A 12,998-nucleotide genomic window follows, 5' to 3' on the forward strand; every position below is an offset into this window, starting at 1 on the left:
GCTTAAGGACTTTCACATTTCAGCTGCGGGGCTCTTAGGCCATGTTTTCCATTCCCCCCCATCCAGTCTAGCCACCTTTCCCCACCCCCCCAAGCTGAGATGACCATCAAATGCCACAAGACCACAACAGATACAGATGATGACATTGTTATTTCAGTCAGCACAGGAAGCTGCTGTTCTCCATCTCCAGAACAGGAGCCTCCTCCTGCTCTGTGCCCTGCACCATGGCAGGTCCCCCACCTCCGCCAGCCCCAGTGTGCACTGCATCAGCATTGCTGCCAGCACAGCCTATGTGACATTTGGTTCAACTCAAACAACTATAGCAGCAACAACAACAACAGTATCAAGCAATACTGAGAAATCCCATGACCTGAAGCCACGATGCTGCTAAACCACACAACGATCACCCTCCCTCCCTGGCTGGAAACTGAAGCAGCAATGCTCCGATGGCACGGAGAGAACCAGGTGCCTGCTTGGCCGTGAGCTGCTGCCAGGCTGATGGAGGAAGAGGCAGCTCACCATCACTGCTGGATCTGAGGGCTCCAGCTTTCAGGTTATCACCCACAGGATTCAAATGGCATCCAACCCACTGCAGATCCCATTCTGCAGCACTTCCAGAGGCATGCAAACCCCTCCTGCCTCCCCCTGCTCCCTCCTCAGGGAGGCTGTAGGGAGAGTTCAGGTCTGCAAAGCACTCAGCTCAAGAGCTGCCAGAGACACGAATGTCTCCATGACAAAACACTTCAAAATTAGGATTTCTCTAGTGTTTGGGGAACTTTACACAAGCGAAGCGTTTGGTTGTGGACCAGGTGAGGGCTGGGCACCCCATCTGCAGCTCTCACTGACCAAGAGCAGCAGACGCTGCACTAGCTCTGCATGGCCACAGCAGCGAGCAGGAGCACAGGATGGCTCCAGAGTCTCCACTTTGAAGAGTACATTTATTTAAGCTTAGGTGCTATTTAGCAATGGCAGGATTTGGACATGTCTGGGACAAAACTGAGCTCTCTTACACTGATTTGTCACCAAGCCCACACAAAATCAGTCCTCGAGATTTCATACAAGCTTGAGGAGGAGCAGCAGTGGAACTCGAGGGGTTGGAGGCATGAAAAACCAGCAGCAACCCTGCAAAGGCAAAATAAACTCCAGCATATTCCTCAATTCTCCCAAGCGAATTCTCAGAGGAGACAGACCTTCTGCACCCCAGGAAGTAATGAAGCACCTAGAACTGCTGTGGACCTGCAGTTTTGACCCAGCTTTGCTCAGGCCTTTCCAGCTCCCAGGGAGAGCTCTCAGGCCAAAATTAACTCACAGTGCTCAGAGATTTGTATTAAGTCTTAACTCTCCTCAATGATGATGATGACTAAAGGTCAGGAAACCAGACTCCACCTCGAGCCAAGGGACTCAAGTGACAGCCAGCCTGACATCCAGCTAAAGAAACTGCAGGACGAGTGAATATCATGGCTTCTGCACTCTGGAGTGTGCATTTCACAGCTGACCTTTAAGCAGCATTACTTGACCTGGCATACACAACACAGAGCAGTCAAAAACCTGCTCATGTGAAGCCACAGGGCTGCAGCCTCCAGGGAGGTGGGGAGTGCCTGGCCCCACGCCGCAATCTGGTGCCATTGAGTCAGCCCATGAGTCAGCTGTGGCTCAGTGCCGCAGGCACCAGCGCCCCAGAAGCATTGAGGAAGAGCACCAAGGAGCATCTTTGTGCCAGCCATCCCAGCCCACCTCTCCTGCATCTCCCTGCAGGTGGCTTCCCAGCAGGACGGTCCCCTTCTCCCTGCCGTGCCTGCAGGATGCTCCTCTGTGTGCTTCTTAACATCACCATTAAATGCCTAACCTGCTTTCAGCACAGGACACAAGCGAGGAGCTGCACCAAGCCTCACAAGCTGCTGAAATTGCTGGGAAAGAAGCTGTCTGTACTTGTTTGGTGGCTGCCAGGCAGCATATAGGCTCTCAGCAACGTCTGGGGATGTGGGGAGGTGCCACACAAGTGAGAGGAGAAGGAAGGAGAAGTCTCAGGCAGAGAGATGCTGCTCCCACAGTGCTGGATCTGTAACATGCACAGTCTATAGGCTCACAGCTTTATGTCTATTTTTTCTCCTAAAGACAGTTTATTCAGTTAACTCTAAGGAACCCAAGAGCCAGAATTGTTCTAGAAACCATTTTGAAGGAGCTAATTTAAAAAGATTTAGCACTGAACCTACTGTACCCAAACCATACCCTTTAAACCAGTGCTGGGCTCCAGGAGCCCATCTCCCGTATGGGAACGAACCCCGAGCGGCGCTGGGAGCTGGTTCAGCATCAGGGCACAGTAAAGGCATGCTGCCTGGGGGTGGGCTACTGCAAACAAAACCAGATCAAGAATGAAATCACTTACTTGCTTTCTTTCTGAACACCTCAGCACTCTGCCAGCAGCACATGCTCCTTGGCCATCTCTAGGAGGGGGCTGCAAGAGCAGAGCTGAAGGAAGAAGGGCAGGTGAGGTGCTCCACTGCAGCATGAGCGAAGGGTGAAGAGCTGGGGCAGACCTCTGCCCCCAAACACACACCTTCCCCGGGAATACCCGGGTGCAGCTGGAAAAGCCATCCCAGTGACATGAGGCACCCGTGCTCAGGATAAGTACTATGAGCACACAAGAGACAGAGGTTAATGTTTGCAACCTGATGGCGAGGGGATGGTGCCATCCACGCACCAAGGTGGCAAACAGAGGCAATGAGGCACATGGGCTCATCCCAGCTGTCCCAGCACAGGCTGGCACACCACCAGTGCTGCCCGACACCTGGCCAGGGCAGGCTTTGCCGCCCTTCCATGGTGAGGCAAACCCAGGACAGATGCTTTCTTGTACCACATACGGTGCACACATGTCAAAGCTGAGCCAGAGCTATTCAGGGACAAAAAAAACCCCAACACAACAGGCAACAGATACACTGTGCTAAGGAAAATAAGTCACTGCAACAAATCAGGATGAGGATTCACTACTGTTTAAACATTTAAAGAGGGGAGAAAATATCCCACTACAGGCAAAACAAGAGCTCTCCTAGCTCCCAGCTCCTTACAGCTAAATTCCACATGGCTGTGGAATACCCTAGCAAAACTACCCTCGAACACACACAATAGCCTGTGTACAGCAGCTCGACTGTGTTATATAAATCATCTAAGGCCAACCCTGCAACTGGAACACCAATGTCGCAATCCTGCTTTTCCCAAGAGCTGAAATCAAAGTTTAGGAAGAGACCAGGAAGAAGCAGCCTCCCCCTCCTCCAGTTCTGCCCAGGGAGGGAGCAGGGGGTGTGGGGTGGGTTTACTGCAGCCCCTTTGTCTGAGACAAAAGCCTGTCCTCTGACAGCCACACACCCTTGAGGCTGGAGTGTGCACTGCCAGGTCTGTGTTGTTAGATGAGCACACTGATCCCATGGGCACAGGGCAGCCCTCTGCCCCGGGTGGAGTGTGCAACTTTGGTGCACTGCAAACACACCTCTACCTGCTCAATGAAAGCTGGCCTCGAGCCAGGCCAAGGAACACAAGGGCTTGAAACACCCCATGGATGCAATCATAGAATCATAGAATCAGTGGGGTGGTGCAAGAGGAAAGCAAGGTGCCAGTAAGTCTTTTCCCATCTCAAGAATCTGATTCCTGGAGTAAAAGATCTCAAAGAGGAACAAGGCTCCTGATAAGTCCTGGTCTGACTCTGGGTGTTTATCTGCAGCTCCCTGCTGCTATCTCCTCCCCAACGGCTGAGTCACTTCCTCTCCTCAGTCTCCACCAAACAGATTGCTAGAGACTCGCCTACACATTCCCAGCATCTGTGGAGCCAAGTTTGTCTTTAAATGTGCCTTTGAGCACCATGACTACCTCCAGCTGTCCTGCATGCAGGGAGCTGGGCTGCTGCCCCTTGGCTTGGCTCTGCCTCTCTCACACCCGCTTCCCCAGGAAGGATGAGCTCTGAAGGGGAAGACGAGTCCAAAGAGACAGAGTCCCACACCTGCTGAAAGCAGGGGCTGACAGGCAGGGGTGTCTCACAGGCTGTGCTGCTACTTCTCTGCACCCTGCAGAAGCTGCAGCCTCTCCCCAGCTTTCTCCTCTGCTCCCCTCCCCTGCTGCTCTCCTTTTAATTTGATTTTCTTCTCACTGCCGCCAGCAGAAAGATTTCTAACATCTCTACAGCCAGAGAGAGACCAGAGCCCTCTTAACTGCTGCTGGGGGACATGGAAAGGATGCTGGTGGAGCCCTACCATGACATTTTAGCTGTCATGAGGGTCAGACAACCCTGAAGCAAGTTTGGGCTTAAATTCTCAACTAAGTACTGAATGTGGCAGAAACACCCTTGACATAAAGCAGAAGCTATGGTTCCAGCTAATCGGCTTTGCCTTGCCCCAGCCATCCTCCCTCCAAAGGTGAAACCCTTAATTTATTCAAGTGAGACACTACAGCACGATGAACGTGCTTGGGAACACAGGAAGGCTCCGATGGGCACCACACTGCTTGGAGAGCAAGTGAGGATCACCTGTGTCAGGCTGTAACCCCCTCTGCTCCCTGAGGGCAGGGACCACCCTTCCTCCCACCGCTGCAAACCCCAGTTGATTCATTCTCCAACACACTCACCCATCCACATGCCCTGAATGCAAACCTGACACTTCATCCCTGCCAAGGGCCATTGGTATGAGCTGTCCTCTAACAAAATGAATTCGTGTTTTGAGACTTTCTCTCTGACAGGGAGTTCAGCAACTCTGAAAATTACCATTGGGCACATGGAAACCCATAGAAATGCCAGGCCAGCCTCAGGACACTGGGCCCTCACCACCATGGTGGCTCTGACCTGTTAAAATCTGCCCTCCCAACTTCTGAACCAGAGGAGACCGGCTGACAGCTCCCGTAGGCTGACATACCACAGGCCACCTCACATGCTCACCCAAGAGTAACAGCAAATGCATAATTTTTACCATTTTTAAGCATATTCCCAACTTTTAGCCCATTTTATCTCTTGATCCTTACCTGACCAGAACTATTTCCAAATGCAGATTTCCTAGAAACATTCGGAAAGGACCTACACCAACCTCTGACCATAAAGCCACAGCTAAGCCTCTTACAACCAAATAGCATTATTTGCTCCATGCCAAAACTTTGCTACAGCTCTTCACAATTGCTTACTGATCAAACAGCCCATTTGATTTCTCTGTAGCTACGTGCGGCCACGGTGGGCAAGAGCCACATGTACCAGCCACTCTTCTGCCATGAGATGCGACCTGCCTGACCATGACACAGCCAGGCTGAAATACCCACATCAGCACCAGTGCTTCCCAGAAACCAGGCGTGTGTTGAGGACAGGTTGCTCATTCATGCTGCAACCACCAGAGCAACCTTGGCAGTGCCAAGAACAGGGGCAGACAGGTCACCTTAATGACCTCGGGGTCCTGAGGATCACTTGTACCAGCCCCAAAGGGCCAATCTAACCACTCCAACAGGCCCAGATGGCCACATCACCAAAGTCACACCTCTAGCCCATCAGTATGGCCTCCAGACAGCTTTACACACATTTGACAGCACCTGTGCACACACCAACTGGAAATAATTGTTCAGTTTAAAGTCCCAAAACAACAAAACATGTCTGGAGAGGATACAGATGTATTTACACAGACATACACACATACCTCAGGTTTATTTGAGGCAGATGCATGCAAGCTCATGTTTTTACTACTTGTTTTTCTTTTAAAGAGTACTCAGCTTTATTCTTTGATTTTCCAGGTTCTTACTAGCAGGCCCAGCACTGCTCCTTGGCTTGTCTAAGCTGCAGTTCATAAACTAGACTAGTTAGAAACAGAGAATGGACCACCAACCAAAGGAAGGGGTGCCTCCTCACAGAGCAATCTCTTGGTCCAGTTAAATACTGGATACTGTGTGCTCCCCCCAGCCCAAACACTCACATTTTGAGGATGGAATATGTCATTTCTGTACCTGTATCTGAGTCTTTTTGATCTCCATTTGTTCCAACACTGAAAGGCAACTTCCGTTTGGTCGCTCGCTCCTTCACCTCTTTGCCGCCATCGCTCCGGTCCAACTTTGGAGTCTTGGTTATAGAAACTTTATCTTTCTCCTGCAAAGAGATTGGATTAACAAGAGCCTTCCCCAGACTGTGTTCACCTAACCCCCCAAAGTCCTACACCAGCCTCACGCAGCATTTGTCCTTTCCTTTTCACCATGGGTTTCCAGCATCAGGGTTTAGCATCCTGCAGAAAGCAGCCTCTACCAAGCTAAAAACCCCACTAGAGAAGAGCAAAGCCAACCAAGGCTACTGCATGGTGCCAAACCTGCAACCAATTCATGTGAAAATCAGAGCCAATGATGTCTGTGAGGCTGTGACCATGGGGGGAAGGCAGGCTGGGGGGGGGAGAAGGCAGGGAACCCAAGGATTTCCCACCCCCATCACTTGAAGGGTTTCCCAATCCCGAGCAGAAGTGGGATGCAGGGGAACGCACGGTGCATGCCTAGGGGATGCACAAAACCCAGCACTAAAGCCTTTGGTTCCAAGTGGAGAGCTGAGGGCTTTTCCTTGGGACCTGAAGTATTTCTAGCACAAGAATACACCATTACTGCTTGAGCTTACGTGGTAACATGTTATTCCAGAGAATATTCTGGTAGATGATAACTCTGCTAACATTACTGACTGTCACAGGAACAGCACCACAGCCAAACGCACTGTGAAGGTTTGCACTGCACAGACAGGGTAACGATTCCATAGAATTATATAATCATAGCATGGTTTGGGTTGGAAGGGACCTTAAAGCTCATCCAGTTCCAACCCCCTGCCATGGGCAGGGATACCTTCCACTAGACCAGGTTGCTCCAAGCCCCTGTGTCCAACCTGGCCTTGAACACTGCCAGGGATGGGGCAGCCACAGCTTCTCTGGGCGACCTGTGCCAGGCTCTCACCACCCTCACAGGGAAGAACTTCTGCCTAAGATCTCATCTCAGCTCCCCTCTGTCAGGTTAAAGCCATTCCCCCTTGTCCTGTCCCTACAGGCCCTTGTCAAAAGCCCCTCTCCAGCATTCTTGTCAGCCCCTTCAGGCACCGGAAGCTGCTCTCAGGTCTCCCCAGAGCCTTCATATGAGAAGCATTATTATTTTAAGCAAGTGCTCATGGACTGAACACTGTGCCGCTACTCTAACAACAAGGCCAGAACAAGCAGCTTTGCGATCAATTTGATTTCAATAACCCAGCAAAACCTAGACCCAGAGCTTTAGCTATGAAGTTGAATTAAAGAATCTCTACACAGTAAATCATGCAAGACCATTGCTGGCAACTCAGACAAGCACATCTAACAGAAATTCCTTTGTTTAGAGCAGCCCGGTCACACTGTTTGCATCAGGCTCAGCACCCTGGCAGGTGCCTCCTGTGCCAGCAGCATCACTGTATATGTTGCTCCTTCCTCTTCCCAAGTTCCTGTCTGGCAACCAGATTTCACCCACAGATTAAAGAGAAACCCTTTACTGGGACCGACAGGTTCCGTCTGCTTGTCCCCCTCATGATGGGCAGTGTGACAGCCCCGTGGCTGCACACCCAATACTCAGCCCCTCGCATGAGTCAGGGCTAAAAAAATGGGCTGGGGAATCCCTTTTTTGGTAAAGCAAGTGAAACAAACCTGTCTGACATGTTCTTAGTAAGATTTACTACATGAAGAACTCAAACCAATCACGAACTGGCCCCAGCAGCTGCCTGATGCGAGGTGCTGCGGCGACACTGACTTCTCTTTACAACAAAGATCTCTAATCAGCAAGAGAGACCCTGATATCAATCTGCTTGGGTCATTTATGACATACATGAACAAAAGCCATTTTCCAGCCTCATGCAGAACTCTGGCTAGGCCAGCGTACTGCCCCAATGCCAGTTTGCAGGGCAAACCCAAACGTCATTTTTTTTGATGCAAAATTCTACACTTACAAACTCATGAAAAGAAATCTGTATTTCCAGTAGGAAGCTGAGCAAGTCCCTAGCTTGCTTTATAGGACAGACCATGCATCTGCAGCCTGCTCCTCCCCTCCATCCACCTATGCCCACACACAAGCTCTGAAGCCCTGCCTGTGACCGAGGGCTGCGCCGGAGCTGTGCCTGCACTTCAACACTGACAAAACCTGACTCGCATCCCAGCCGCTTATGCAAAGACTTGCATTACCAGCAATGGAAATCCCCAAAGCTCTTTGCTCTCCAAAAGGAGTTGAAAGTGTTTCAGGTTGCGATGCTAGTAAAAAGCAAGCAGCAATGAATAAAACCAGCACCGGGAGCCTGGGAGGAGAAGCCCAGGACCATGAGCTCCAATGCCTGTGCCCCTGGGTGATGCCCCATGCCAAGCTGACACACCAAATTCCTGCCATGGGCAAAACAACCCACAACCCTGCTGCAAAAGGCAAATGCTGTGAGAGCAGGAGTTTCCCTGCACTAATACAGGCAGCAGCGTGTCATTCCATGACCAACCTCTGCCGTGGGGGCAGAGAAGGAGCAGGAGAAGGATTCTCACCCTGTGGTACGAAAGGGGTGGACCCCAGAGAGCATGTCAGACATGGTGGGAACCAAACTCCAGCATTCCCTAAATCTGGGTCCTTTGTAGCCTTTCCACAACCAGAGTACAAAACATAACACATACACGCAAAATTTCAAGAAGGCTGAATTTGTGTCATTATCAATGCTGCAATAAAACGTTGAAGCACGGAGACAAGTGGAACTGAAGCCCTATTCCTGCATGCCTCAGGTGCTGAGGTTTGTAAGAAATACAACCCTGAAATGACTGTGGGCTGTTTATCTTCATGGAAACGTTGGCTCTGAAGTCACCCAGGGCTTTGCACGTTCCATGCCCCAGGTGGGTGGCTCTGGATATACAGCCCAGCACTTGTTCGTATGGCACAGGAAGGCCCTACCAGTCCAACAAGTTTCAAGAAGAATCGAGAAATAAGGACTGTGTTCTCTTTTCTGAAACTGGGAGAAGAGGGAGGAGAAAAAGCGAAAGATTTTTTTAACCTCTGTGAACTCCTACAAGCAAAAACCAGGGGTCAAGCACCATTCTGCTTGGTGTTCAGTTCAACCACTGCAGCAAAAATGCAATTTAGACAATGCAAGTGGGAGCATTTCCCCATAAAGAGACAAATCCTCCGCTGCAGCCTCTGCGCATGCTGTGTAACCATGCAGCAAGCGGTCCCAGGCACATAAGGAAATGGTTTTGACAACTGATATAATTCTTGCTGTGGTGCTCTGCTCAGTCTGAGTAATCTGCTCCTGGTATGGGGATCTGTGGATCTACACCAGAAAGGAGAATTATTCATATATGGCATGCATATTTCTACAGAACCCTTTGATCTGAACTCAACCAGAGCGCCTGCCCTGAGCAGGCTCTGTGCAGCCATATAAGGCTGGCAGGGCCCAACCGGCTGCCGCGCTGCTGCTGCTAACCCCAGAAGAAACAGCTCCTCATTCAACAGCGGTGAAGCAGACACAGCATCTAATGTTTGTCGGCCATGGAGGGCAACAGAGACATGATCTTCAAACCACTTTGATCTCGTGGCTGCGCCAGCACAAGCAACATCTCACTAGTTAACGTGTCCCTCCCATGGAAAGGCAAGAGCAGAGAGCAAGGAGGAGTTCCCTCTTGTAATTAGCTCTACAACTGAAAGGCAACAGCTCACATCCTTGCCCACGACGCACAAGCCCTCCAGGAGAGCCTGGCTGTAGCACGTTCAAGCGCAGAACTTGCACATTTCCTGCAGCACTCAGCCCACCACAGCACCAGGACCGCTGAGCACCCTGCACTGCTGCTCACCTTTGATGCTAGAGCTTCAGAGCCCAAACATGTAAAGCCTGTTTAATGTTAAAACAAATGTCACTATTAAGGTCACATTGAAAGGAAACCACAAAAGTGGCACAGCAGCTACTGCTGTGCCATGCTCTCCCCATGCACCATCACAGGTGCAGCTGGGTCCCTCCGTGCAGCACGGCTCTGGCACTGCTGCAGCCACTCTGCCTTCCCTAGCGAGCCTCTGCCAGCAAGTGTGTGCCAAGACTCAGGCTTGGGCCTTTGGAAGTGTTGACAAAGGCAAGATAAATTAAAAGTGGCGGCTGGCTTGACAGGCAGGTACAACAGCATTTGAAAGGAGGAGGTCTAATGACCGAGTGCTTTTACCCTGAGTCACTGCTCCAGCTCACACTTCAGAGTTAACCAGAAACAGGGCAATTTGCTGCACCATGTCCTTTGGCCACTTGGGCTGGATCTCAGCTCAGTCCCCAAAGGATAAGAGCCTGCAAGCTTGTTCTCCGTTGAGAAGACCAGAATGAAGTGAGCAGAAAGGCTTACTCAATACCACTCTCTGCAGGTCTGCACTGATGCCTCTGAATAGGAAGCATAAAATTATTTGTGTCCTAGTTATTTAGCCGGCGGGAGAAAACTCCAGTTCCCAGCGTCCCTAGCACCGTTCAACAAACCTGCTCTGTAAATAACATGCAGCCTTTAAGCTGCTGCAAGTGGATGAAATAAAATGGGAGCTGATTCATATTATAACTGATCCTTTCCCTCCTGAAGCACCTGCACCAACATTAAGCTTCTTAACCAGCGCTGTCGAAACCCTGTATTTACATATCCTGTGCTGCTGGGCTCAGCCTCATTCGCCAGGGTAAATGCTGGTATCTCGCTGACACAACAGGACAACTGCTTCACCTCCAACATTCCTGCTCCCAGTTTTTACCCAGCTCCTAGAAGCCCCACACTGTGCCCCAGCAAAGTGCCTGCGCCGAGGCAACGCTCCTGCTCTTGGCATGGCTCCTGAACTGGATCCGTGCACACACCACAATGCAGAAGGGGAATGGATGCTACCAGTGTGCTTGATAAACAAATTTCTGCCTGGGATTTTCCCTTTGGTTATTTGTCATCTTCATGTTGTCAGTAAGATGACCTCAATCATAAGAGAAGTTACTATCATCAACACGAGTGGGATTGCAGCGGACGTGACAGAGCAAGAGACACAGCACCGCTGGTGCTCGCAACCCTCAGCTTCAGCTCCAGTGGCTGGGAAGAAACTCCTCAGGGAAAGCTGAGAAACTGGAGCAAGATGAAGGGAAGTGGATGATGATTGTTTCCTGAGCAGAATACAGTGGATGTAGGGTTTAATTTTTATTTAAAGGTAGCATTTGCACACAGCAACTATTTACTGGAAACTACCAATACTGAGAAGGATGAAAAAAAGCTGAATGAGAGGAAGCAGAGCTTAAGCCTGGAGCAAAACAAGAATCTGGGAATGAAGGCCAGAAGTATGAACTTATTTATCCTTAAACTCAGACTTCATCTCAGTAACCTCACCTCAAGCCCTGTCAAAACCTGAACACCTCAAAGAAAACCCCAGAAGCAGTTATTCTGGCAGAGCAAATCACATGCTGCATCCTGGTCAGGCCATGCTCAGAGCCCAGGCTCTGGGTGAAGCAAGACTGGCCGAGTCTGACATAGACATGGTATTTACAGCCAGAGGAAGAGGGATGAGGAGAAACTCCTCCCTCGCACAGCACACACCTGAGCCATCACTGCACTACTTGGTCCTTACGCAGCTCAGTGTAGAAAACCTTAAAAGTGCACAGTACTTGTAGAAAAGAATTTTCCAAGGCATCCCCCCACTGCTTGGTTAAGTCAGGTCTATGTGGCTGCAGCACTTCCCAGGAAATGTGGCAGCCATTGAGAAATAAAGTGGACCACATCAGCTGGCCAAGTACCACCACACAGATTTGATTCCATGATATGAATCTGGATTTGATTGCAGATTTGATTCATTGCTAGCAAATGAAGTTACTAAGCCACTGTCCATCATATTTGAAAAATCATGGCAGTCAGGTGAAGTTCCTGATGACTGGAAGAAGGGTAATATAACCCCCATTTTCAAGAAGGGGAAGGCGGAAGACCTGGGGATCTACAGACCAGTCAGCCTCACCTCTATGCCTAGCAAAATCTTGGAGCAGATTCTCTTGGAAAGCATGCTAAGGCACATGAAAAACAACGAGGTGGTTGGTGACAGCCAACATGGTTTCACTAAAGGGAAATACTGCCTGACCAACTTGGTGGCCTTCTCTGATGGGGCTACAGAACTGATGGATAGGGGCAGAGCAGTTGACGCCATCTACCTGGACTTGTGCAAAGCATTTGACACTGTCCCGCATGACATCCTTGTCTCTAAATTGGAGAGACATCAATTTGATGGATGGACCACTCGGTGGATAAAGAACTGGCTCAATGGCCGCACGCAAAGAGTTGTGGTAAATGGCTCGATGTCCAGTTGGAAAACTGTAATGAGTGGTGTCCCTCAGGGGTTGGTGTTGGGACCGGTCCTGTTCAACATCTTTGTCGGTGACATGGACAGTGGGACTGAGTGCGCCCTCAGCAAGTTTGCTGACGACACCAAGCTGTGTGGTTCGGTTGATATGCTGGAGGGAAGGGATGCCATCCAGAGGAACCTGGACACACTTGTGAGGTGGGCCAATGCCAATCTCATGAAGTTTAACCAAGCCAAGTGCAAGGTCCTACACCTGGGTCGGGGCAATCCCAGGCACAGCTACAGGTTGGGCAGAGAAGAGATTCAGAGCAGCCCTGCAGAGAAGGACTTGGGGGTGTTGGTTGATGAGAAACTTAACATGAGCCAGCTTCAGTGTGCACTCGCAGCCCAGAAAGCCAACCATATCCTGGGCTGCATCAAAAGAAGCGTGACCAGCAGGTCGAAGGAGGTGATCCTGCCCCTCTACTCTGCTCTCGTGAGACCTCACTTGGAGTATTGTGTACAGTTTTGGTGTCATCAACATAAAAAGGACATGGAGCTGTTGGAGCAAGTCCAGAGGAGGGCCATGAGGATGATAAGAGGGCTGGAGCACCTCCCGTATGAAGACAGGCTGAGAGAGTTGGGGCTGTTCAGCCTGGAGAAGAGAAGGCTGCATGGAGACCTCAGAGCAGCCTTCCAGTATCTGAAAGAGGCCTATA

General features: G+C 50.4%; 1 protein-coding gene across 7 annotated transcripts in view; it reads right to left on the minus strand.

Annotated features, from left to right (window-relative positions):
- The window catches only part of LOC115618954 (ankyrin repeat domain-containing protein 11-like), a 150,513-nt gene that overhangs the window by 23,824 nt on the left and 113,691 nt on the right, over positions 1-12,998 (minus strand). For all 7 annotated transcript variants that reach the window (XM_030510939.1, XM_030510943.1, XM_030510938.1 and 4 more), the window contains one exon: positions 5,962-6,100. In XM_030510939.1, coding sequence (XP_030366799.1) covers positions 5,962-6,100 — 139 coding nt within the window. The remainder of the gene's footprint in view (positions 1-5,961; positions 6,101-12,998) is intronic.

Source organism: Strigops habroptila, chromosome W (assembly GCF_004027225.2).
Source record: "Strigops habroptila isolate Jane chromosome W, bStrHab1.2.pri, whole genome shotgun sequence".
NCBI classification, from domain to species: Eukaryota; Metazoa; Chordata; class Aves; order Psittaciformes; family Psittacidae; genus Strigops; species Strigops habroptila.